Source organism: Hemicordylus capensis, chromosome 3 (genome assembly GCF_027244095.1).
Source record: "Hemicordylus capensis ecotype Gifberg chromosome 3, rHemCap1.1.pri, whole genome shotgun sequence".
NCBI classification, from domain to species: domain Eukaryota; kingdom Metazoa; phylum Chordata; class Lepidosauria; order Squamata; family Cordylidae; genus Hemicordylus; species Hemicordylus capensis.
The window spans coordinates 261987673-262013428 of record NC_069659.1 but is presented as its reverse complement, the minus strand read 5'-3'; the positions used below and the strand labels follow the sequence as shown (position 1 = coordinate 262013428).

The window sequence follows — 25756 nt, the reverse complement described above, 5'->3', positions numbered from 1 at the left end:
CTATTTACTCGCAAACGGGGTGCAACGCAACCATGCCACCTGCACAACTGATGTCAGATTCAGGGGGCATAGCTTGGGCAGTGGAGGCCACCAGTGGTGGACTGGACAGGGGCCACTGAAGTTCTCCCTACACCACTGGGCCCATGGCTTGGGCCACCAATGTTTTGGGAGGTCCCCGGATCTCCCTCACCTCAGTTCCTCCACCACCACTGCAAGGATGGCAGAAGAAGAGCTAAACAGCGTGCTGCCAGGCATGTGGAAAGCAAGCAGGGAAGTGGCATGGTGGGGCAGAGGCCCCAGACTCTGGGTCCTTTGGGGGGCATAGTATCACATTTGGTGTAGATACACGTTGGGGTGAGGCAGCATTTGCCAAACAACTATTGCCTCTTCTTCTCTGAGCAAGAGAACCAGTTTCTGGGTTCATTCTGGGTACAGAGGCAATCACTACACTGCTCCTGCCTCCTCACTGTCAGATAGATTGTTGTGTGAGGGGAAGCTTAACCTGAGTGACCAACACCCCTGAGCCCCAGGACCCTAAGGCAGGCAATTCCCCCAAATGAGGTTCCTTCCAAGATCCTTGGATCTGAAGGTCCTGAGAGGCTTTGGAATATCACTTTTACCTTTTAGTGCCTCTGGCTGGTCACTGATGCCTGTTCTTTGCCACTGTTTCTGTACTCACACTACCCTACTGTTGTGACTGAAGTCCTATAGTAAGTAGAGTGGGGGAGGAGAAAGAGAGATCCACCTGCTAGCCAATCTAGGTGGAGAGAGAAAAAATCTCTTTCACCATATGTGACTGGCAACTACTCCTACACCAAGGGTCCCCACCCTTACATCCCAAAATGTTGTTGAATTACAGCTCCCATTTCTCCAGCCACAACAGCTAAAAACATTGGGGATCCAAGGCTGGGAACTTCTGCCCTACACAAATGCCAGAACAGGTGGGTGCAGGCCATGCTGCTGCAAGGCGGGTCAACTGAGGGTAGGGCACCGCTTTGAAGACGTGTCACCCCCTTCTCCTGATTGGTCCCCACACAGCACAATCAGACAAAGCAGCCCACCCCTCTGCCACGACTGGACACAAGGCTGCCCCTGCCCCTGAGTATCACATACAGAGCTAGGGAAGAAACAGTATTATCGTACAGTTGATCACTACTGTGTTTCATATATGCCTTTATGTATAACACCTGGAATATACGCTAATATTCTGCAGGTATATTTCCTAAAACTGATTAGCATCTTGACCACATTTAGGTCAACACTGGTGCACTGATCTGGGCGTGGGACAGGTAATGGTCTCTTCCAATCCAATAATATATGAATTATTTTTGGTTTGCATGAAAACAAGCCCACCCCTAGTTACTCTATCATTCACATCCAAGGTGGTGGTGTGGGGGCATTGCTCTTTCCCCTAGACTCAACACAGACTCTTTAAGGGCAACAGAAATGGTGGCAGATCACCAGCAAGCTGAGGAGAAGTGCTACTATCATGTCCCCTCTCAGCATCTGTGTGAGCTGTCCACCACCAAGAAACAGACCAAGAACCTCATTCTATCTGGCCTATGTAAGGAAAAACCCTTCCTGGTGACAATTACATCCAGTGCTAGGTAGCAGCATACTTCCTGGAAGAAGGCTATTTTTCCTGGGCTCACTCCAGGCCCTATAAGGACAAGAGCAGCAGAGGCAGTGACACCTTAATGTTGGGGAACGCCTTTTGCCCCTGCTAACTGGGCAAAGAGGCACCTTTCAAAGTGATGATTCTCTTATATTTAGTGGGTGGAGGGCAGCATTTGTCACTATCCACCACCAGCACAACATCCCTCCAGTGGCTGCTAGTTGTGTCCCCCTTATGTTTCTTTTAGATTATGAGCCCTTTTGGGACAGGAAACCATCTTACTGTATCTATTATTTATGTATTTTTCTATGTAAACCACATTGCGAATGTGTTGAAAAGTGTATAAACATATTTGTAGCAGTAGAAGTAGTTTACATCCACCCAGAATCTCTTGGCCATCCCACTAGCAAGAAATGAGTTAATTCATTTAGACTGAATTGTTATAATCTGTTGCAAATCACCCTGAGGGATCATCAATTGAAAGGCATGTTATGAGACAGCCTCCCCTCTGATTTGGAATTTAACCTTCACTGTGAGCAAGACCATTGCAGAGACAAGCATTTGGTGCCCCAAGGAAAGCAAGCCTCTATTTGGACCAAAATAACATAGTCATGAAACCTGAACCAATGCAAACAGCCTGGACAGACAAAGCACCCACCACAGATCCGTGAATTCGTAATGAAACTGAATATGCATATATAGGAAACAAGGATCCTAGGGCAAAAGGCAGGACCTGAGAAACTAAGTGCACCCTGAAATGCAATCACGGCAAGCTCTAAGACAGTAAATTAGATTTTGGAGAACTAGTGCCCTTTTTTCTTGGCAATCTATTTCAATAGCAACTTCCCTACCAACACATTCTCCCCCCAGACCCTACAACAAAGATTCTTTGTTTCTTCTCTGTTTTTGAAGTTTCTCAACTTTACATTCCCTGCTAGAAGGTCCAAGAAGGAAAAAACTATAAGTAGACGCTGTTTTTAGACAGTGAGGATATTCCCACAATCCCTGGCAGCCGAGCCAGTGCTCCCAAGGAGGCTAGCCCGCCTAATTCCCCCTCCCCTTAAATGAGGTTAACAGAGCGAATGCTTCGTTAGCCTCATTTTTTTTATCGTGTGTTGCCACGGTGCGCAACAACACATGAGTATACCCGGGCTCCCAGGCTCAGGGGTCTCTCCAAGGTGCCCCATGTGCTCACACAGGGCATCCTGGGACTTCCAAGGGCTGCATGGCCCCCGATCCCTGAAGCCCCCACTGGCTCCGTGACAGAGCCAGCAGTCGTATGGGCGGCCGATCTGGCCATCCCAGGGCTGCTCTTTAATAGTCTGCAGGGAGAGCATGCTAAGCCCGCTCTCCCCACAGACCCGACAGAAGCTCTTCTCACAGATCATGAGAATAACTTCATTGTGTGTGATCTTCAAGTTGTGGGTCACATACTACGCCCCACTACTGCCCAAGATTCAACCTGGCTGCATGCTCCAGAAGTGCCCTCAACTGTTACCTAAAACTTCCCCTTAGCGACTTCACATGTTTAAGTCACCCTCCCTAGTTTTCTTAAGTTGTTCCTCTTCATACTCATCTTTTCAAGTGTGCCTCCATGGTTGAGGCTCTATGAGAGATTCTGCTCTACTCCTTAATATCCCCAAGTTAGTATGTGCGTCAGTGCCTGGCTGGCCATCAGTCATAGTCAGAGTTAAGGTGCCCTTAGATTTAAGAAAAGATACAACACTTCTCTCTCTCTATCACACTCCCAGCTTTCCATTACCTAACCCTTCTCATGCATCAACCGCAAGGCCATTCAAGCAGAGGTACTTAGGTAATTTTGAAGTCTGGACCTAAAGGCCTTTGGAGCCCACCCCCCCTTGCTGGAAGCCCCCCTCCTGCTGCAAGTTAAGCATCTTCCCCCTACACAAACACACACACCATGATAAACACCATATTTTTAACACATGAGGTATATTTATGCAAATATGCAGTAGCAGAAACATTTCAACATCCAACTTAATATATTCCTATCTAACATTTTTCTTTCCCCACTCCCCCCTCTGTCTCGAAAGCAACCAGCACAGGTCATAATTGCATTTGGCACACCCGGGACAGTCTAAAGATAAAACATAGAGAATACACCAACATGGAAGTCTCATGTAACTATTGGAAGTGAAGGACTCTGTGCTTCCTCATGCTTCAGTGACAGAGGGGGACAGATTAGTGAGTCAGAGGGCTAGAGGGGTCAAGACACTGGTTATCCCTTCTCTCTACTGCTCTGACATGATATGTAGATTGATACTGTCAGGGACTTCCTTCCTTCCTGCCTCTCTCTCCCCTCTCTTCCTCCTTCTTCTCCCTATCACACACACTTACCTCTCTCTCTGCACCATGTGTGCAGATATGCAGACAGCATTTCTCTTTGCATCCAGCTAGCTAGCTAGATTAGAGATTCTATCTCTCCACTTTCCTATCAAGAATGGAGTTCTCCAATAAAGACTCCTCATATTGATCTGAAACTATGAACTGGCTCCAAGTTTCTTTTGCTCTCAGCAAACACACATGCCTGGGCAGACTCCACTGTGTTTTGCCTCTGTGCACTCTGCTGTAATAGAAGGGTATCTCTTACCAGAGAGAATTCCCAACAGTAACAACATCTAAAAAGAAGGGCTGGAGGTTAGCTGTTGATGGATCTTAACAGCAGCTGCACAAAATTTGGCAACCTTGTAGGTGGTAGAAGGTTTCTTATCTGCAAGAAGGAGTGTGGTGTACATTTCAGCAGTCCAGCCGGGAAAGTGTGATATAGCAAGGGAGAAATAAGACTGCACTGGCTATCATTATAAAAAGGACAAAAGAGCAGCACATGGTGGACAAATTCAACCTAACCTGAGCCACAGGGGTCAGTTGAAAGAAGATCGGGGGGCGGGGGGTCAAGGTGTGTGGAGGACCTGGACTTTGGCCCTGAAGTCCAAGGGTAAGAGCGCCACTGCATTCAAGCTCCTCAGCCTCCACTCCTTCTCCCACTCTATCCTTCAGAGTTGACTTCACTCCCATTTCATATACTGCCAAATACCTGATGGTATTTGCATTATGCTTCTGCTCTGCAAAAATATATTGTATTCCTTTATTTTCAAAAGTCCTGTCTCTGGGTCCATATGCTCCTCTGTGGAATTCTAATGTGACCTGGAACCATCTGGAGTGGGATCCAATTTGGTTCTGATTAGTGATAAGTAAGTAATTATTTTAAAATTGTTTTTAAAAATCACAAGTATACATTCTGATACACATGTTTGAATAAGCATGGTGACAGTTGGGACATTATTTATTTATTTGAAATAAATAAATAACATTCCTGGATATCTGTTGATGCATGACTGACTGAAGACCGACTGGAAGTACATTTTTGGGGTAGGGGTGGCCAAAGTTCAGCAAGAAGTGATGGTTCTAATTGCTTTTATGATTCAGAATTTTTTTTTAATACCAGTGGACATTTTATGACATTAACCTTAGTGTGCTGCTTTAAAAGATCTGACTATAACCTGAAGCTCTCAAGAAGATAATGGGTTAGGAGTTCGGTGGGGGGAAACAACATTATTGCAATAAAAAGCAGCCACTTTTATCAGTGAGTCTGTTTGAGAAGTGCATGGTTCTCATTAGTGCCTACTTTTCAGAGCTGGCCTTGTCAGAATTAACCCTCCAGATGAAAAGGCTTTTTGGCATGTGGCCACTATTGATGTCTATTAGAAAATTCATGGAGCCACCAGCAAGCATTAAGTATCTCAACAGAAAATGAAATCCACTTACAAAGTATATGACTATCCCTTGGCAATGGGCCTATCATTGAATGGAAAAGAAAATAGAAACAGTGGTATGAAATGTGTTTTTCTTAAATGCCCTTTTTATTTTATTTTTTATATTTCACATCACTGTTTCTATTTTTTTTTTGTTCAATTCAATGCTGGGCCTTTATTTTTATTTTTACCAGGGGATAAATAAGATGCAAGATCACATACACACACACTGCACGCACACACACAGTATGTGTGATACACATTAACACATTTGCCGGAACCACCTCACTCCAGCTGAATATTTGTGGTCTAAGACTTTGTACAAAATTTGGATGAAATCCAGTGTTCTCTCTCTCTCCCTCCCTCCCTGATTGTAGTGCAGGGTATAGAAAACCTGTTCACAAAGTCAGGCCAGGTGTACAGAAAAAGCGCACGCCCACTTGAGTATTTAAATTCACAATATTCCTGACTACCCTCAGGTTCCAATGTGGCACTCATAGACAGATTTTTCAAAAGAAATCAACAGCCAATGTGTAAGATGTGGGCACTGGGTTATGATGAAAATTAAATCCTGAATAATTCTTATTCCATAAAAATAAAAAGTAAATTTTTTATTCTAACCAGCTTTGGTTGATTCGGTCACTCACATCTATTGTTGCGTTAATACACACCTACAGTAAAAAGGCAGGAGGCACCACATAAGCAAGGCCACTTAAGGCTGTTCTTACTTAGTTAATCACTCTGGATTAGGTTGAGATGAGTAATGTCAAGTGTTAATTAAAAGTCCCTGCTGATTTTTGTGTTATCATTGGTTTTGTACCAAACAAGGAGAAATACATTAGTAAAAAGGAAAGCACAATCCAAATAAATAATAGGCAGTATCCAGACTAGTTAGTCATGACTAAGCTCCACTGAAATAAAGGAGAGATGACTAATTTATGTCCCATTCATTTCAGTGCGAGGCAGTTGTGACTAACATGGTTTGGATGCTGCTCATAGATTTTAAAATGTATAACCTTCAAGTGGATCCAAGAAGACATTTAAAAAGAGCCCTGCCTTGCTCCTATAATGTCACGCAGTGGCTGTGGCCAAGGAGGGCTTTTTATCCATCAGATATGGAGGCTGCAGCCTTTCAGGATTATTTTAACCTACTTTCTGAAAGCAAGAAGGCATATGAGATCATCATGTTTCTGTGTGTGTCTTTGTGTCCCCCTCTAACCTTTGCATTTACAGTGCAAAATAAAACAAAATTGCAGCAGGAGCAATTTTTTAAACCATTCTACCATCTTGTTTCTACCATCTACCATCTTGTTTCAAGATGATGGCCAGAGTTCAAGCAACACCACTTTGTAACTCTTGTGTTGACAGCTGGAAACAAACCTATTTCACAGTATATGAGAGGGCATGCTAGGTAAGAGTCACCATGGGCTTTTATGCACAGCAGGTTTTACCGCAAGTTTACAGGGAGGTTTTACTGCAAACTCGAAGTTGTCCCCGCAAAACCAACACAAACAGTGGATTTTTAAAAACTTGGATATAAATCAGGTTACATTCTAATGCACAGTGAAAAACCCGAAGTGTGTGAACTGCTCCCTGATAACTTACAGGGACTTTGGGGTAAATCTAACTGATATGTGACCGCCATTCTGGAGAAGATGCTAGTAAAAGGGCTTCAAAAGCTCCATGTGAAAAGCTCCCAGGTTAAAAGAAGTGAAAAGTAGGCTTTATAAGTTCTGCTTAGAACTACTTGTTCTATTTCAGATGTATTTAAGTGTTGGCACTCTTATTATGAACTAAGGATGTACAAACAGGTTCTAGATTGAACATGTTCAACTGTTTGGGGTTGAACCAAAGCACTCCCTGTTCGGTATGACCCCGGACTGAACACTAGGGGTGTGCACCGGACCGCAGACCTGCGGCTCGGCACTGGGGTGGGGGGTTCCATTAAGGACGGGGGGGGCTTTACTCACCCCTCCCGCGCTTTGCTGCTTTGGCGCCATAATTAGTTTAAAAAATGCGCCGCAGAATCGCTCGCCGCTCCGGGGCTCCTTCTTGACTTCAAAATCGGGCGGCAGGATACTTCCCTGCCGCCCCCGAAGCCCCCTCAAGCCATTTTAGCTCTTTAAATCTCGCCCCGGACCGAGTGCTAAAGCGCTCGGGCGGGCGGCGGGGAGATGTCCATCCGTCCGCCCGCCCCCTTCCCTGCCTTCTGCAAAGTGCAGGGAGCCTTCTGCGCGCGCGTGCGCAGAAGGCTCCCTGCTTCTGCACAAGCGCGCGCAGAAGGCTCCCTGCACTTCGCAGAAGGCAGGGAAGGGGGCGGGAGGACGGACGGACATCTCCCCGCCGCCCGCCCGAGCGCTTTAGCACTCGGTCCGGGGCGAGATTTAAAGAGCTAAAATGGCTTGAGTGGGCTTCGGGGGCGGCAGGGAAGTATCCTGCCGCCCGATTTTGAAGTCAAGAAGGAGCCCCGGAGCGGCGAGCGATTCTGCGGCGCATTTTTAAACTAATTATGGCGCCAAAGCAGCAAAGCGCGGGAGGGGTGAGTAAAGCCCCCCCCGCCCTTAATGGAACCCCCCACCCTAACTCTCCCGAACCAAAACCACCCCTTGTCCGGACCGGTTCGGAGGCCAGTAGAATGGCCTCCGAACCGATCCGTGCACACTACTACTGAACACCCCCACCCCCACCCTGGTCAGTTCGGGAGGTTCGAGAGCTTTTAAAAATTATTTTAATTTTTTCTTCAAACTTACCCCATCCAGGGGAGTTGTTTGAGTTGGCAGGTGGGGGGGGGGGGTCTACAGAGGTTTCCCCCTCCCCCTGCAGACCTCCCTAAGTCAGGTCGGCTGTTCTTTGGCCAGTTTTCAGCCTTTCCCCCCAGCATGGCGTGTCTTGCCAGGCCACGCAGAGGCCCATTGCACGAGCACCTCTAAAATGGCCACCGCACCAGGGGGAAAGGCCAAAAATTGGCCAAATAACAGCTGAACTAACTTAGGGAGGCCTGCGGGGGTGAACCTCCACAGATCCTCCCCGCCAACTTGGACAACTCCCTCAGAGGGGGTAAGTTTGGGAGAAAGAAAGAAAAAGCTCGTGAACCCATCATGGACCAAACTGAACCAGGGGGTGTTCAAGGGTTCAAGTTCGGACCGGTTAGGACCAGACCCGAGCCAAATCGGACCAGCCAGATCCATGCACACCCCTATTATTAAATCTCTTCCTTGTGAAATAGGTTAGGTTGAGAGAGAGTGACTAGTTTAGGATCCTGTAATGAGCTTTGTGACTCAGTGGATATTTGAATCTGCTTCAAGAAAGACTCAGCAGGCCTCCTTATTTCTCACAGAAACTTGTATGACTGAGATAGTGCTTACTGTTAGAGAAGGGAAAAGCAGGTTTAAATCCTCACTAAGCCACAAAACATGTTGTGCGATCCTAATGTGACTGATAATAATAATAATAATAATATTATTATTATCCAATTTCTATTCCGCCCTTCCAAAAATGGCTCAGGGCAGTTTACAAAGAAAAATAACAAATAAGATGGCTCCCTGTCCCCAAAGGGCTCACATTCTAAAAAGAAACATAAGACACACACCAGCAACAGTCACTGGAAGTACTGTGCTGGGGGTGGATAGGGCCAGTTACTCTCCCCCTGCTAAATAAAGAGAATCACCACGGTAAAAGGTGCCTCTTTTCCCAGTAAGCAGGGTATGTCACCTTATCTCATGCTAATCTATCTCACAGCTTATGGTGAGGATGAGAGAACCGTGTATTCTGCTCTGAGCTCCTATCTGCTGAGGAACAGTAGACAGGAATATAACTAAATGTAGTTTACAATGCTCAATTATTTTTATTCTGTTACATTTGGAGGCTCAGAAGTAAATACCTTCAATTTCTTATTTGCCTACTTGTTTTTTTAATAATATTGGTTTCGGATTTTACTGGTTTTTCCTATTTATTTCCTCCAAGATGTGTTGATTATGGATTTGGTTGAAAAGTAAATAATAAATAAATTCTCCAAGAATACAGGCAGGAGTCTTCTATTTGGAGATGCCAAGGAGAGAACTTGGAAGCTTCTGCATACAAGTTCTGCTGGTACAGAATTCAGCAGCCCACTCCTTGTCATGGACAAGCACAAACCCCCACCCCCACCCCCACCCACATTTAGCCAGCGGTGCTGCAACTACATTGGATTCCAGTTAACTCTAAAGTCCTAAATAGGGTGTGCAAACCGGCTCAACGTCGAGCCAGTTCAACGTCGACCTGGTTTGATGGCTCAGGGTTGAACCGAACCACTTCCTGTTCGGTCCGACCCCGGACCAAACACCCCCGGGGTTCACGGACCCTTTTAAATAAAAATCTAAAAAAATTTTTTTTTACCTTTACTCCCTTCCTGGGAGTTGCTGGAGGTGGTGGTGGGTCCACGGAAGTTCCCCCTCCATCCTTCAATATGGCCCCCTCCGGCAGGTTTGGCCGGCTATTCGCCCATTTGGGCGCTTTTCGGATGGTTTTCAGCCTTCACCCAGCTGCCCAGTGGGCATTTTGGAGGCCACGCACCTGCACACTGCACCTCTGCATGGCCCAGGCCACGCAGAGGTGCAGTGCACAGGTGGGCTTACTGGCTGTTTTAATTGTTTTTGAGTTGGTTTCCATTCTTGTTTTGGATATTGGATTTAATGTTGTTTTTGTAAACCACCTTGAGGACACTGTCAGTTGAGCAGTAAATAATGAAATGAAATGAAATGAAATGAAAGAAATAGAACTCACCACTGTTCTTCAGAACACTGAAAGCCTGGTATGGTACTACACTGACAGAGAAGCTTATGACTGAATGCTGGTTCAAAGAGTCTGTCTTCCCGGTTCCCACCCCTGTCACTACCACTGTTACTTCCTCTTTATCCTGCTTGGAAAAGCTAATTGTCCCACAGTTAGGTGTCTGAAATGGAAGTTTCTTCCTGTTTCAGACACCTTGCTGTGGGGTGCTTAATTAGCTTTCCCAGCTGGAAGCAGAGGAATAGGCAGGGGTTACAAGACTAGCAAGGGAAAGAGCGAACATATGGCAAGAATGATTAATACTGTCTGCTTCAAATAAGTTTGTCTGTCAAATCAGTACCAGACTCCGTGTAGTTGAAGAATGAATGGAGAGTCCTCATAAATTCAGCAACAAGCAGCCCTCAGATTCGGATAATGATACCAGTCTACAGAAACACATTCAATCTGAGCCTCAGCAGAAATGTACCAGTAAGCATCAGTAGCATAAAAGCCTCCACAGAAAAGCATTGTTTCCCCTCTTAACATCTCACAGAGTCACTCAAATAGCTAACCACACAATTATACCTCCATGCAATCTGTGGCAACCATACTGTCGGGTTAATGTCTGAATCAGCTCAAAACAATACAAGGACTTATTTCAGTCAACCCTGTCAAAATTATTTAAAGAGAAGAATCCATAAGAAAGCACCTTGGATCCCATCCAAGACCATCAACTAAGAAATATGTGCTCAAAATTCAGGTGAACCGGTGGTCCCCTATACAAGAGAAGAGACAGATAACGCTGTCTGCAGACAATAAATGGGTGCCTGGGGTTTATGGCTAGTGAACGTGTCAGGAGCATGAGAACAATGAGTCAATGCACTTCCATTTCCCTCTCACATGTTTACTAAATATGTGGAGAGGAGAAATAACTTCTGAACACAGTGATTTCATAACTAATATTGATTTCACTCCTCTGACCTCACCATATTGCTTTACATCCATTTTAACCATTTCCTTAGCATTTTAAGCTGTACATAAAACATTTGTTCAAATTTAGCTTGCCATCAAAAGTAAACCAAGGATGTACTCACAGCCAGAGAGAATTCCTTCCTTGTGTAATAACTCCTGTGAACTTTGTTAGCCTCCGAGCGTCTACTTCAATCCACTGGTATGGATCATTCCGTCCTGCACACCAAGCACCATCATAAAAATCATTTTCATTAATACCTGCCTGAAAAGAAGGCAAAGCCATCTTTATACATCTGAATTGAATCACTTTTTAAGGAAATACAAAGAGAACATGAAATTACAGCTCACTTTAGCCCTATTGACATGCTACTTTCAACACATGTACAATCTGTGTACATGTTTAGAAATCTGTACTCATGTACAGTTACTCACATACTACATTTAACAAGTAGTACACTTTTCATCTGTAACCTACTTGGCCTGTTCCCAGGTTCACTTTTAAAATAAATGCATGTGCAGTCATTGACGCAAGAACATGTACATGTATGTAGACTCCTGTATGTACACACAATGCAATATCTGAGTAGGGCTTCAAGTTTCCCCTGTTCTACATATATATATTTAAAGATAATGCATATACCGTGAGGCTACTGGGACTTAGAAGTAAACCTTCATGTTGTTTTCTCTACTCTTTTCTCTAAATCTAAATGAAGACAAAACAACTATCATGAATAGGTGGGGATTAAGTGAGAATAGAATTGCATACTCAGAAGAGCAAGATATTAAACAAACAAACAAACTTCCTGTATTTCTACCTTAACTAATATGTGATCAGGAGAAGTAAAATGGATTTTTTTTGTCTACCTCTAGTTCATATGTTAAAAGTTTAAAGACTGCTATGCAAGGATAAAAAGTATTTTCTCTATTCATCCTTCAAACTGACAACCTTTCAACTTTGAAAAGAGAGAGAATTTTTAAAAATCTTCACTTGACTACTAGAGAAAATTGTATTTATCATATCAAATGGTACAACTTTTAAAATAATGGAATATTTTTAATTTTTCAGTTTGTCTCAATATTATGGACATATATAGTATGCTGTGCATACAGTTTCTTTCTCAACAATATCAAAAATATTTGCAATATTTGCAAAAAATATTTGCATTCCTTTTGTTGAAATGAGCTTACTGAACTACAGCTGTGATAGCATTAATGCTATCACAGCTGTAGTTCAGTAAGCTCATTTCAACAAAAGGAATTTCAAAATCTCTTCACTGTGGAGCTACTGAGTCGGAATTCAAATGCAAAACTGACTATTTCATTTGGGTTCTGTAGCAACTAGGAGTGACCAGCTCAGTACATAAAATTATTGTTCCTCTAGGTATAGATGGACAGTATTCATCTTGCATGGCCTATTCTTCATCATTTGGGAGTGAGTCACTCTTTTATTTTATTTTATTGTTAGCTTTGTATACTTTTATACTCATTCTGACTGGATCTACTGCTCTTTTCAAAAAGCACCATTTTATTTATTTAGTGCTCCCCCCCCCCCCCGATCATCTTCTTTTCTTCATAGGCCATACAGCTCGCACACCCACACAATCCATGCTACTCCTGGAAGCATGGAGTTCTGGAGGCTGGGAAAACACAGCCCACACGACACAAGGCGCACGGTGCTTTGAGGGATTCCCCCTCAGCCAGGAACTCTAGCTGCCTGGCTCTATATCTCCTCAGGCTGCTATGGGGACATAAGTGGATAACCACAGAGGCAATAGAGGCAATTGCCTATGGCGGCAAATCCAGGAGGAGCGGCACAAATCTTGTGGCAGGGGAATGTTCTCTTTTAAAACTGCTGCTGCTGCATGCCAGCGGCGAGAGATTAAGTCTTCTTTTGTTGCCACCCACCGCCACAGCAAGGTGGGTAGTGGGGTTGATATACTAGAACAGGCTGGTTCTTGTCTGGGTAGTGTAAACGCCAATCAACACACAGCCAGAGGAAAAGCTTGAAAAGTTTATTTCTGCAGAAAGTAAGGCTATTGGGGTCAAACCCAAACCGAGAGCCAAGTTCTTTGTTTGTTACAAGCATTTGTACCCTAATATTAGCATTTTACATTAGCATTTCTCCCCCAACCCTCTTTGCCACTTGATACATGGTAGACAACACGTAGATGGTCAGTGGAGAAGATCCAGACCCACTTGACATTTATGACCCTGTTCCTGCCTTTTGTTTATACTTTGTAGAATCCTAGCACCAACGTGTTACAATTTAATTACATCTGAAATGGCCTCTAGGCTCATCTCTTATCTTCAAGGCTGAAGGCCTTGTTCTTTATTAGAACACAGGGAGTGTGAAAACTGTATACATTCAGGAATGCAAAGCGGGGGGCCCTACAGGTCTTGGAAAGTTCAAGCCTCTAACTAACAAGAATATTTCTGACTAAGCTAAAATGGAGTCTAGGAAACAAAATGGAGTCACTTTGGTTCGCATAGCATATCAGGGTGGTGAGGAGGAAGGAAGTCCCTCACTCTTTTAAAACAAACAAACGAACGCCGCAGCGGTGGGATGGATGGCACCTGGGGAGGGCAGTGTCAGCAGGACAGGGGATGAAGGGAAAGTCCCCTTCCCTGGTCCTTTTACATTAAAATGAGCAGCACAGCAACAGAATCGAGTAGCAGGCAGTGGTGAGGGTTATATGTTGGGGGGAGGAAGTCCCCTGTTTACCTTAAAGCAGTGTCCGTCCACTGCGTGCCGGAGTGTGTGGTCAAACAATGAGGGAGAGCTCCTTCCAACTCCCCTCCTTCCTTCCAAATGAGTGCAGGGACGCGTGGATGCATCAAGGGTGATTCTGCCATGTGTTTTAATGTAAAGGGGATAGGGGGGTTTCCCTTCATCCCCCGTTCCGCTGCCACTGCCCCCCGCAGGCCCTATCCATCCTGCCTCTGCGGCAGCATTAAAAAAAATGGGGGACTTCCTTCCTCCTTGCCACCCCTACCACCCTCCTTGCTGCGGTGGTGGGGGCAGCAAATGACTTGGCTGCCTATGGGCGGCAAAAGGCTTAATCCACCCCTGTGCAGGGACCTTGGTAGAAGGGCATGCGTGTGCCCCATTTACCCAGGTAAAAGCCCTGGTAAAAACCCTGGACTACCTGGTGAGGCAGCGCTGACATCAGCCACAATCCCAGTGCTTCACACAAGCAGCCCTATCCTGGTAGGCTGCTCATGTGAACAGCTTCACTATCTAGCATCTGAGAATAACACTTGATGCATGCAACAAAGTGCACTCTGGCCCACAAAAAAATAATGCTGCAATAAATTTGTCAATCTTTAGAGCATTTATTAAAATCATTTGTTTTTATGAAAGGTAATGTATTTGATTTTAAATGCCACTGAGACTTGTACAATGAAATCCGTTAAGAGGAGACTCAAAGTTCTTTACAAAAGCCCCTTTCCGTTAGCAATGTCACCAAAACCTGATGCTGCTCCCTGTTCCAAAATATGAACTTTATTTTCATTTGCTCGTAACTGTGAATTTTGACATATCCATAATTATTCTCCAGCCAGAGAATGTCAGCTTCTCCTCTATCACCAATCCTGATTCAAATCCAGACTCATCACCAATCCAAACTCCTTTCCTCAGATACAGAAGACAGACCCTCCCCGTTCCCCTGATGTTGTTGCTCCATAGTGGCTGGTGTGTTGTACAGTGTACAAGGTGCATGTAAGATATGGGAAATAGCTACTGATATTTAGGGCTGATATGCTGCTCTACAGTGCACCAGAAGCAAGTAGAAATGGGAAATGTAGTATTCCCAAGAACTACTGGCCTGTGAGAAAATTACATTCCTCAGAACTACTTGCACCCGATGCACGTTACAGCAGTGTGAGAGGCCCCACAGCAGAGGAAAAGAGGCTTTCCATTACCACCATGTTGTCAGAATGAACAGCTAGGTGTGTGAGGAGGAAGGATTTTGGTGGGTGGAAAGGATGATGGCAGGAGTTTGGAGGATCATACTTGGATTTAAGGAAGGGTGGAAAATCTTGAGGCAGGGTAATACTGTAGTCAAGGAGCCGGGTCTCATGATCGGTGAGACCCGGTTTGCAAGCACAAAGGGGAGAGAGAGCTAAGCCCGCTCTCCCCGCAGACGATCAGGGCGGGAGCCCTGGGCAGCCAGATTGGCCACCCATACGATTGCCAGCTCCGTGACGGAGCCGGCGGGGGCTGGGGGGAGCAAGGGCCGATTGGCCCCCGGAAGCTCCAGCATGCCCTGCGCAAGTGTGCAGGGCATGCTGGTGAGACCCCCAGAGCCGGGAGGCAGCTTTTTGCCTCCCCTCCGGGGTTCTCCTCATGAGTAGCCATGGCGCAGAGCCATGCCGCAGCTACTCACAATTTTAAAAAAACGGGTTTGCGGAGCACTCGCTCCACAAACCCGGTTCTAGGGGAGGGGTACTTGAGCAGGTTACCCACTCTAGAACCACCGGGCTCGCAGCCGAGCCCGGTGGTTCTCACAATTGCAGAAAATCGGGCTAGCCTCTGCTAGCCCGATTTTCTGCAATCATGAGAATAACCTCAAGGAGTGGCTTGAAAGTTCATCAGGGGATTGAGGGAAGGATCGGACCCCACTGAGCACTGGATGGGATCTAATCTGGCTCATAACTGAGCTTAGAATATAGTGAGCTATGTTCCAAGTCTGAAGGAAAATATTTTGATTTTCTGTGTCCAATAATGAGATTTTCTGAAAAGGTTCATCCCATCCCTATTTTCATATGCAGCTTAGCCTTTTACCCTGTTTTACTAATGTAATCTATTTTATTTTTTGTTTGGGTAACATAAACATTTCCAGCCTTCTAAGATTACCAGACTACTATTTACGGAGTGGCAACCCTACCAAAGACAACCAGAAGGCATAGCCAAAAGGACACAATAAAGCTGTTCTCGCAAGCAGCCTAACCCAAGCTAGGGCAGCCCAGACTGGGTTAGACTCCCAGTGCTGCTGCGGTGCTGAACCTACCTTTTGGACCTGGACTTTGAGCACGGTTAAGGGCACGAATGTGCCCTTAATTCTGGTTTCGAGGTCGTGTGACCACTTGGCATGCTTGTAGCTTGAGCAGACACAGAGACGGGCCACAGAGTGACCATTCCACAGGGACATTCTCCAAGGCGCCATGCTCATTACACGGTGCATTGTGGGATATGTGGAGGCTGGTACACATCATCCTGGCCTCTGAAAATCCATACTGCATGCAGAACACAGATTGTGTAAGAGCACGATCTGTACTTCCCACCACTGTTCCGGGATGGTCTGGGGGGGAAGGTAATTTTAGCACAGCCTTCCAGCCCCCACCCGCCCCACCTCGTCATGTGCATAACCTCAACGTTTGCAATACCTTTTAAGTCTTGAAATTAAATTTCAGCATTATAACTAGTGGAGAAAAAACATCTAGAAAGTGTTGTAAATGCTAGCAATTATCAATTTTAGACCAGAAAGATCTTAAATGGAAAGTATCTGATGAATGAAGAGAAAGTGAAAAAACTGTACATTGACACAAGCTGTCAGTCATGATGGACCATATAAATGACTGATTTGAATCATGGGATTAGTGAGTAGTTATCTGGCTGCTACACTGTAGAAAGGGTGTGACTCTACTTTCCTGGGTCTATAACAGATAAAAGTTGTATCATCTGAGCAGGCAAAAGCAAGCAGCTAATCTCAAAAGATTAAATACTGCTGTGGATTAGTAACCTGAGTGTAACGTATTGATGTGTTCCTGAGTGCTGTGATCAAAAAAACATTTGTGCTGAAAATTGATGAAAGTAGGAGCTTAAGACAAAATAACTTGAAAGAGATATGATAGAAAAAAGCAACAGAGGGAATAGAAATGGTGGACAGTAATTGATACAGTCTTGTTTTTGTGAAAAACTATGGTATAATTGTTCTTGGCTTCAATAAGGACCCAGAATATTATCCTGCATTGATATTAAGAATGGGAAATAGAATGATAAGCTGATTTAGAGGAATGTCTGACAATGAATGATATTGGTGCTCTTGACAACAAAGATTATTTTTTAGTTTTATTCATTATTTAGCAGGGGGAGAGTAACTGGCCCTGTCCACCCCCAGCACAGTACTTCCAGTGACTGTTGCTGGTGTGTATCTTATGTTTCTTTTAGATTGTGAGCCCTTTGGGGACAGGGATCCATCTTATTTATTTATTATTTCTATGTAAACTGCCCTGAGCCATTTTTGGAAGGACAGTATAGAAATTTATTTATTTATTTATTTATTATTAGTATTATTATTATTATTGGAAAGTTCCATTCTGTTATCTGTCTTGCAGAGACAGAAGAAAGAAGATTGACATTTATGGGGGAGAATATCTGAAGTCTTACTATCTCCCATTAAGGCAGGGAGAATTACTCCGGCCATGCTGCCAAGGCAGCGTGGGCCAATTTCAGCTCCAAACAGGGCCGCGTGGCCCAGGTTGGGACCGAAATAACACCCCCATGTCTGACATCAGGCTCGCGAGTGTGTGTGTGTGTGTGTCCGGGGCCACTGATTGGTAGCGGCCCAGGTTCTTTGAACCTGTTCGTCCAATGGTGGCTCTGCCTCTGCACCTAAGAATCCAAACATCTGAAAAATAGCGACCACACATTTTGCTCCATAACACCACTTCTACAAGGGCTAGAGTTTAGTTTTTTGGGTTTTTTTAAGTGAAAGCTGGGGATCTGGGGGAATTAATAGGAGGGATCCAAATCTTGATAGAATCTGGTGTGCTTCTATTTGGACTCGAATCTAGCCAATGGACCACAGGTGCAATTTGTTCAGTCTCCAAATCACCCAAATCAGCTATTCTGGTACAAATTGATTTGTACCTGAATCAATTCACACATCCCTATTTGCAAGAGGTCAAATATTCAAGTACTGAAAATGAACAAGTCATTCAGTTGCCCTGTCCAGACACAGCATGAAACGTTGAGTAGACGAAGCTGTGGTTAATCTGTGAAGCCGAGAATTATGCCACAGATGATTGATCAACTGCGGTCTGGCAACCTCTAGCTTCTGGGTAGAGGAATACCTCTTTCTTCCTAGTCTGCCCAGACTTCATCCCAGCAAGCTCTGTTCCTCTCACATCACCAGACTTTTGGCAAAACGTCAGCATGCTAGTGAAACTGCAATCATTGGCATATTGGAGGGGGCATGCCCAGCAAGATTGTGACTTGTTTGCAGTGTTCATCCTGCTTTGGAGTTGACCACTCTCTCATGAGAGTGCCTGGCCATAGCATCACACATATGGGCTGGAGGGCTTTTACTGCCCAGAACAGTTGACAGTTCCACAAGAGCCCTGGGAAGGGTCCCACTGCAATATCCCTCCTGGGCCCTGGCCAGTGACTGCCGAGAACAGAGAATATAAATGGCCCTTAAAAGAGTCTGGTCTTTTAAAGAGTCTGGTCTCCCTGCAATACATCTCCATGCTCAGTTTTGCTGTTCATAGTCACCTGGTTGGCCAGGGACCATTCAAATCATGGGTGTCCTGTCCCAGTGCCCAAAGTGGCTGGTTTGCATTTACCCCAGCGCTGTGCCCAGCCAGTACTTATTAGCCAGGGGAGTAGGATTCCTCACTGGTTTCTCCTTGTCTGCCCACCCAACCTGAAACCACTCAAACATCTGAAGCAGCCCAGACCACTTTTAAGTCTGGAAGGGTTGGGTGGAAGATGCAGAGTAAATCAGTTCAAACGTAATAAGGTCTGACAAACCATGGGTGGTTTGATTAGAAATAAATCATGCGTCTATGTACTCTCTTCCCCTCTCTCTTCCTCCTCACTTTGCTTAGCAGGCTGAATTAGATAGTGCCTAGTTTGATGTCCAGCCACCTAACGGCGCAGTGGAGAAATGACTTGACTAGCAAGCCAGAGGTTCCCGGTTCGAATTTCCACTAGTAAGAACCTATACCGGAAGATGCTGAAAGGCATAATCTCATACTGCATGGGAGGAGGTAATAGTAAACCCCTCCTGTATTCTACCAAAGATAACCACAGGGCTCTGTGGTCACCAAGAGTCGACATCGACTTGACGGCAAACCTTACCTTTAATCTGATGTCCAGCTCAAGAAACTGTGGTTAAGTGCTCCCCACAAAGCAGAATTTATATCCTGATTTGCAGAAAGTGCTGAAATCACAGTTTCCTGCTTAGCCATCACAGGAAACTGTCGTTAAACAAACCCAGGAAGCATTCAGCTGGACACATGAGGGGAGTAGGAAATAGGTATGGAAGGATAGAGCATGTGGTCACGTGGCTTGCTCTGGTCCAACAAACCATCGTTTCTTGGACCAAAATTGTTTTAACGCAGCCAGAGAATACACTTTCCTTTTTGCTCTTAATAAAGAACGATTTCATTCTAAACTGGATCCCATCCCACATATTTCTCTCTCCTTATTTTAAATAATTCTGTGAAGATTTCACTTTTGGATGGCATACATTTTGGAGCACGCAAACTAATGAAATAAAGCTAATACTGTAATATTTAAAAAACCATTTGCTAAATGCAGCATTAACTGAAGAGGTGATACAAAACAATAAGTATCCAGTAGCATAATGTTCAAAACAATCCTGCCTATGCCATTGTATATGACTTAAATGGGAAAGTGAGGTTACCTGAATATTAAGCCGTGCTCTGTGGGCCCCAAGGCCATATCGCTTTACTGTAGAAGCATGCAGCTGGAAGTCAGTAATTTTTAATGTTTCAAGACCCAGGGGAGGGCAACCTGGAAAACAAGGTTAAGTATATTGAGAAAGCAACCATAATAAGCAAGTGAATCACAGCTCTGCTTACTGTCTTGTGCATAATGGAATAACTTTCCTCTAGATAGCAGGGAATAAGTGACAGGTTCTCCAAAGCAGTTGCAAATGAGTCCAGGTCTAGCCTTATCTCACAGTGCAAGGTAAAGTTGTTGCTCTGGAGAATAGTTTCCCAGGAGGAGGACACCATTTTCCTTCCTCTCATATCGAACTCCGTGCCATTTAAAAGCACACTGTGACAGGCATTCCAGTGCACAACACTGGGATATTAATCTGACTTTTTGCTTCACATATGAAAAATGTCAGAGGGCACATGAATCTAAGAGTCACCACCACGTTTTATTTAAAGGTGCCTGAAATTATTACTAGTCTAGTCCTTAGCATAATATAGTGCTTTGGAGTGTTAAAATCACTTCAGATACACTAAGTGGTTAATAAGGTAATTCACACAACCATTTTACCTGGGGCCAGGGAGGGCTGTGGAGAAGAAGGATTGTTCCTACCTCAAAAACACAGTATGAGCCATACAGGGAAAATAAAATGCCTTCAATTAAGACATTCCCAGAAGAGAAGAATCTTCAAAGATGCTTAAAAATTGCCCAAGAGAGCCTGATGGATATTTCAGAGGCACAGTGCCAGTGCTCAAAAAGTCCTGTCTCTCTGGTCACCACATGAAACTAATGATGGTGGTTCAGAAAACAGGGCTGGAGAAGAATTTAAGGCCCAAGTTTAAAGGTGGAACAAGGCTGTGGCAGCCCTTCAGGTTCCCCCACCTCATGCCATATAGGGCATTAAAGGTTAAAACCAGTACTTTGAATTTGTCTCAGAAGCATGCTGGTAACCAATGAAACTGCTGCAGAATAACTGGCATGCTCATGCACTTTTGTGCTCTCACAAGCATTCTTGAGAGAGCATTTTGGATCAGAGGAAGCTTCTGAACCACCTTTAAAAGCTGCCCCATGTGGAGTGCACTGCAATAATCAGGGCCAGATGTGACCAATGCATGGGTGACTGATGTTAAATCTGCCTTCTCAGCTGGCACACAGGCTGATAAAAGCCACTCTTGACTACTGAATCACCTGGGTATACAAAGATAATGTTGGATTCAGGAGATAATGTTGGATTCAGGAGAAGACTTCATGGAGAGAGCAACCATGTTTACCACAGGTTGTACATCTCCATCCAGATTGTCATGTTTACCAATCCAGAGGACCTCCATCTTATCTGGATTAAGCTTCAGCTTGTTTGCCTTCATTGAGACCAAAACAGTCTCTAGACACTGGTCACAGTTTCATGGGCTCCTTGGATGAGAAGACTAAAATGACAAGTAGAACCAGATGTCATCAGCATACAGAAGACTTTGTTGCCCAATTCCTCCAAAGACAAGGACTTGTTGCTTTCTGACAGTGCCATACCGACTCTGGAAATAGCAGGGGTGGGAGGTATTTTTGTCATTCCCTCTCTGCCTCAGAGCTCTTGAGGCGTGCAAGTCCTTTATGCCATGCTAGACCTTCACTATCTACATCCCAGAACCGAAGCCCTCAAGTCCCGCAGTCCCAGTGCAGGGCTAGATTCTCTGTCCCCTATTCCTCTCGTCACCTCACAAGGCTTGAATGTCCTATAGGGCTCGCTGTTCTAGGCTGCATGGAGCCCTGATCAGGAGAGCTCCTTTTAGAGGCTGGGGATATACTAGAACATTTTGCTGCACGCCCCCCTTGTTAAACAAATAATTCAGTCTTTAATCATTCTCTTCCTGACTCAGTCAAGTCATAGTTCCAGATTTGCACTAAGTCATAGTTCCAGACTTAGACTGAAAATGTTGACCATAGCCAAAACATTTCAATTACTTCCATTCACAATTCCTCTTCCCATCGCTTATAGGCTAAGTCAGGAAATTAAAAACAAAACTGCACATCATGATTTTAAAAAAAATAAAAAAATCTTTGTCTCTGGTTCATGCGCTTCCAGCTATTATGTTATCATTCTGTCAAAATACCAGTACAATAATCTCTTGTTCAAAGCAACCACAGCATCCTGATACTGTAAGGTCAATTGCCAGGAGTTAGTAATGATTTAAAATCGTGTGTCTTCAGTCTAGGCTAATAAAAACTATATAAAATCTGTATCAAAGTCATTCATTCCATATGTGGAGCAGTTCCAGCAACAATCCATTAAAGGTAACAGGAGATGTATTCTAATTACACATTTTTTCAAAGAAAGGAGTCAAGGCCTTCAAAAGATACAGATATGGAAGAGGAAATACAAAGGACACCATATGAAATGGTTTTCAAGAAAGTAGGGGACCTTATTTATTTATTTATTTATTTATTTATTTAGGCTCTTTGAACCCATCTACTCAATTATAGCTACACCCCTGGTTCCCTTGTAACAGCCATATTTGACAAAACAAACTTGAAACGTTTGAGTGTTCTGGCCATAGGGAACAATGGGAAACTCGAAACACCCCATTTTTCCCTATGGGTAGCTCCTAGGTAGTTTGGGTGGTAGGGAATGATGGGTGCTACCTACCACTCCACCCACAAAAGAAATGGACAAGCAGGTGGTATTTAATATTTTTCCTAACTTTCCCCCCAAACCCCCGTAGCATCCTAAGGGGGTTTTGGGGAAGGGTTATAAATTTGTTTAAAATTGCCCTCTCGCTCATTTCTTTTGTGGGTTAGCACCCATCATGCCTTACCACCCAACAAACTTTGGTATCTCTAGGAGCTACCCATGGGCAATAATGGGGTGTTTCGAGTTCCCCATTGTTCCTTATGGCCAGAACAGTTTTGCATTGCAATTTGCAATGCATTTCGCAACCCTGCCTCGAAAAAAACTGTAGAAGTACACAGTAAAAGGGAATCTGTTCTTCCCAACACAGAACATACATTTAAAACACAGTCCAAATGGCCAAAAAAGAAACACTGACCCAAAATCTACTGCCAGCCACAGTGCCTGCACTGCAGCAATATAATTGGTACAAGTTGTTCTCTCACACAGTTATGACTCTTAATACCTTACTTCCTAGCATTGCAACAGCCGCCACAGAAGCACCCACAGCAGCTGCCGGAGCAATATCAGCAGTAAGCATAGCCATAAGCTCAACTAGAGCAACTTCATAGGGGTGTGCGAGCCAGCTCGGTTCGAGCCGGGCTTGGCATCGAACCAGCTCAGCTCAACAAATTCCATGGTTATACAAATCGCATTTGTGCATATGCAGAGGTCACTAAAACAGCTTCCACACATGTGTGGAGGCCCGAACTGGGCCACCGCCGGCCCTAACCAGGCCGCCGCTGGCCCTGGCTACTATGGGGGTTGGGGGAGCAACTCTCGCAGCCCCACTGTGGCCTCCAATGATAGTACTTGTATGTACTGACTCCCCTCCCATCCCCTCTAGGCTTAGAGAAGCCTCCCTGCCCTTATACTGGTAAAGGGGACTCCTCACCAGATTTCCCTTTACCAATAGAGCACCGCACCAGTTCAACCTGGACCCAAAACCAAGCTGGCAAAACCGAACCAAGCTGGCAAAGCTGTGCACATCTCTACAACTTCAGCCACATAGTGAGGCGGGTCTCATGATCAAGGAGACCCACCTCGGGAAGGTTAGTGGGGAGAGTGGGCTTAGCCCGCTCTCCCTGCACATGAGCAGTCAGTCTGCTGCGGGCGGCCAAACCAGCCGCCCACACGACTGCCGGCTCCGTTCAAAGTGGGGGCTGGGCGGAACAGAGGCCTCAGCTAGCTTGATTTTCTCCCATTGTGTGAATAGCCTCTTTGACTGAGTACACCTTGCAATGCAGATTGCAGAGCGGACCAGAGAACTGAGTGACGCACATGTTAGTCTCCACTCAAGTCCAGAGATGGAGCTCATCATAGCAATTACCAAGAAATATTGCACGCGCACACAGAGTTACCATGAATCATTTCTCACCAAAACACTATCTCAAAAATGAAACAATCCACAATTCAAGGAAGGCAGGCACCCAAGTTTTATTTTTTCTCACAAATAAAACAAACCACAACCCAAGTTCAATCTGAGACCCAGCAAAACCAGATAGTTATAGCAGCAAGAGACTAGACCCATTTCAAACTGGCTTTAGAGCTGGCTATGGGATTGAGACAGCCTTGATCGGCCTGATGGATGACCTTTACCGGGGAATTGACAGCGGGAGTGTGACCCTGTTGGTCCTCTTGGATCTCTCGGCGGCGTTCGATACCATTGACCATGGTATCCTTCTGGGTCGCCTGGAGGGGCTGGGAATAGGGGGCACTGCTTTGCAGTGGTTCCGTTCCTATCTCTCGGGTAGATCCCAGATGGTGGAGCTTGGTGACAGTCGCTCCTCAAAGCAGGAGCTATTATATGGAGTCCTTCAGGGCTCCATTCTGTCACCAATGCTTTTTAATATCTACATGAAACCGTTGGGTGAGGTCATCAGGAGATTTGGTGCTGGGTGTTATCAGTATGCTGATGACACCCAAATCTATTTCTCCTTTTCATCTTCAGGAAATGGCACTCACTCTTTAAATGCCTGCCTACATGCAGTAATGGGCTGGATGAGGGAGAACAAATTGAAGATGAATCCAAGCAAGATGGAGGTGCTCATTGTGGGGGCTCAGAATCTGAGGAGTGAGTTAGAGCTCCCTGTGCTGGATGGGGTCACACTCCCCCAGAAGGAGCAGGTGCGCAGCTTGGGAGTACTCCTGGACCCAGGCCTCACCCTGGTTTCTCAGGTGGAGGCCATGGCCAGAAGTGCTTTCTATCAGCTTTGGCTGAGTCAACAGTTGCATCCATTCCTTGAGGAGGATGACCTCAAAACAGTGGTGCACCAGCTGGTAACCTCCTGGCTTGACTAGTGCAATGCGCTCTACGTGGGGCTGCCTTTGTACGTAGTTCGGAAACTTCAATTAGTTCAGAATGCAGCAGCCAGATTGGTCTCTGGGGTAACCCGGAGAGACCATATTACACCTATTTTGAAACAACTGCACTGGCTGCCGATATGTTTCAGGGCAAAATACAAAGTGCTGGTGATTACCTTTAAAGCCCTGAACGGCTTAGGCCCGAGTTACCTTAGAGAGCGCCTTCTTCTGCGTGATCCCCACCGCACATTAAGGTCATCTGAGGATGTCAGCTTCCAGTTACCACCAGCTCGTCTGGTGGCGACTCGGAGGCGGGCCTTCTCTATGGCTGCTCCGGGGCTGTGGAATATGCTCCCTGCGGAAATCCGTAATTTGAATTCTCTGTTAGCCTTCAGGAGAGCCCTTAAAATGTATTTGTTTGGCCTGGCTGTCCAGGGTTTTTAAATTTCAACCCGATTTTGGGGCTTTTAATTACTGTAAACTGTTTAATCCTATTTTAAAATGTTTTTATATTGTTAATTGCTATATTGTTTTTAATTTGTTTTCGTTTTTATTGTTTAGTGGCTTGTATTAATTGTAAACCGCCCTGAGCCATTTTGGAAGGGTAAATAAATAATAATAAATAAGAGCACAGCATATTATACTCATTGCTTAGAAAAGAAAACCACAATATCAAACCTTCCTTGATTCCTTCCTCCTCTCCTGATGTATCCTCTTCAAGAGACTATAAGACTATTCTTAAAATGTACACCACCTTGAGATGTACATATCAGGTGGTATTAAAATATGATAGATAGATAGATAGATAGATAGATAGATAGATAGATAGATAGAGGCTCTAGCTGCCTCCCATTCCCTTTGAATACATTTTGAAATTTTCTCCTTTTGTGTTCCCCCTCTCTCTTCACTCCCCCCAGCCAATGGGGGCACAGTTGCCCATGACAACACTTGATTTGTGTGATAACAAGCTATCCAAGAAGCAAGGGAATCGGAAGCCAATT

General features: G+C 44.9%; 1 protein-coding gene across 5 annotated transcripts in view; it reads right to left on the bottom strand.

Moving 5' to 3' along the window:
* CPXM2 (carboxypeptidase X, M14 family member 2) overlaps window positions 1-25756 on the bottom strand; it is a 164499-nt gene that overhangs the window by 80131 nt on the left and 58612 nt on the right. For 4 of the 5 annotated variants that reach the window (XM_053308486.1, XM_053308485.1, XM_053308489.1 and 1 more), the window contains 2 exons: window positions 19758-19867; window positions 11229-11368 (listed from right to left, as the gene is read on the bottom strand). In XM_053308486.1, the coding sequence (XP_053164461.1) occupies window positions 11229-11368; window positions 19758-19867 (250 nt within the window). The remainder of the gene's footprint in view (window positions 1-11228; window positions 11369-19757; window positions 19868-25756) is intronic. The other variant, XM_053308487.1, reaches the window with a different exon arrangement.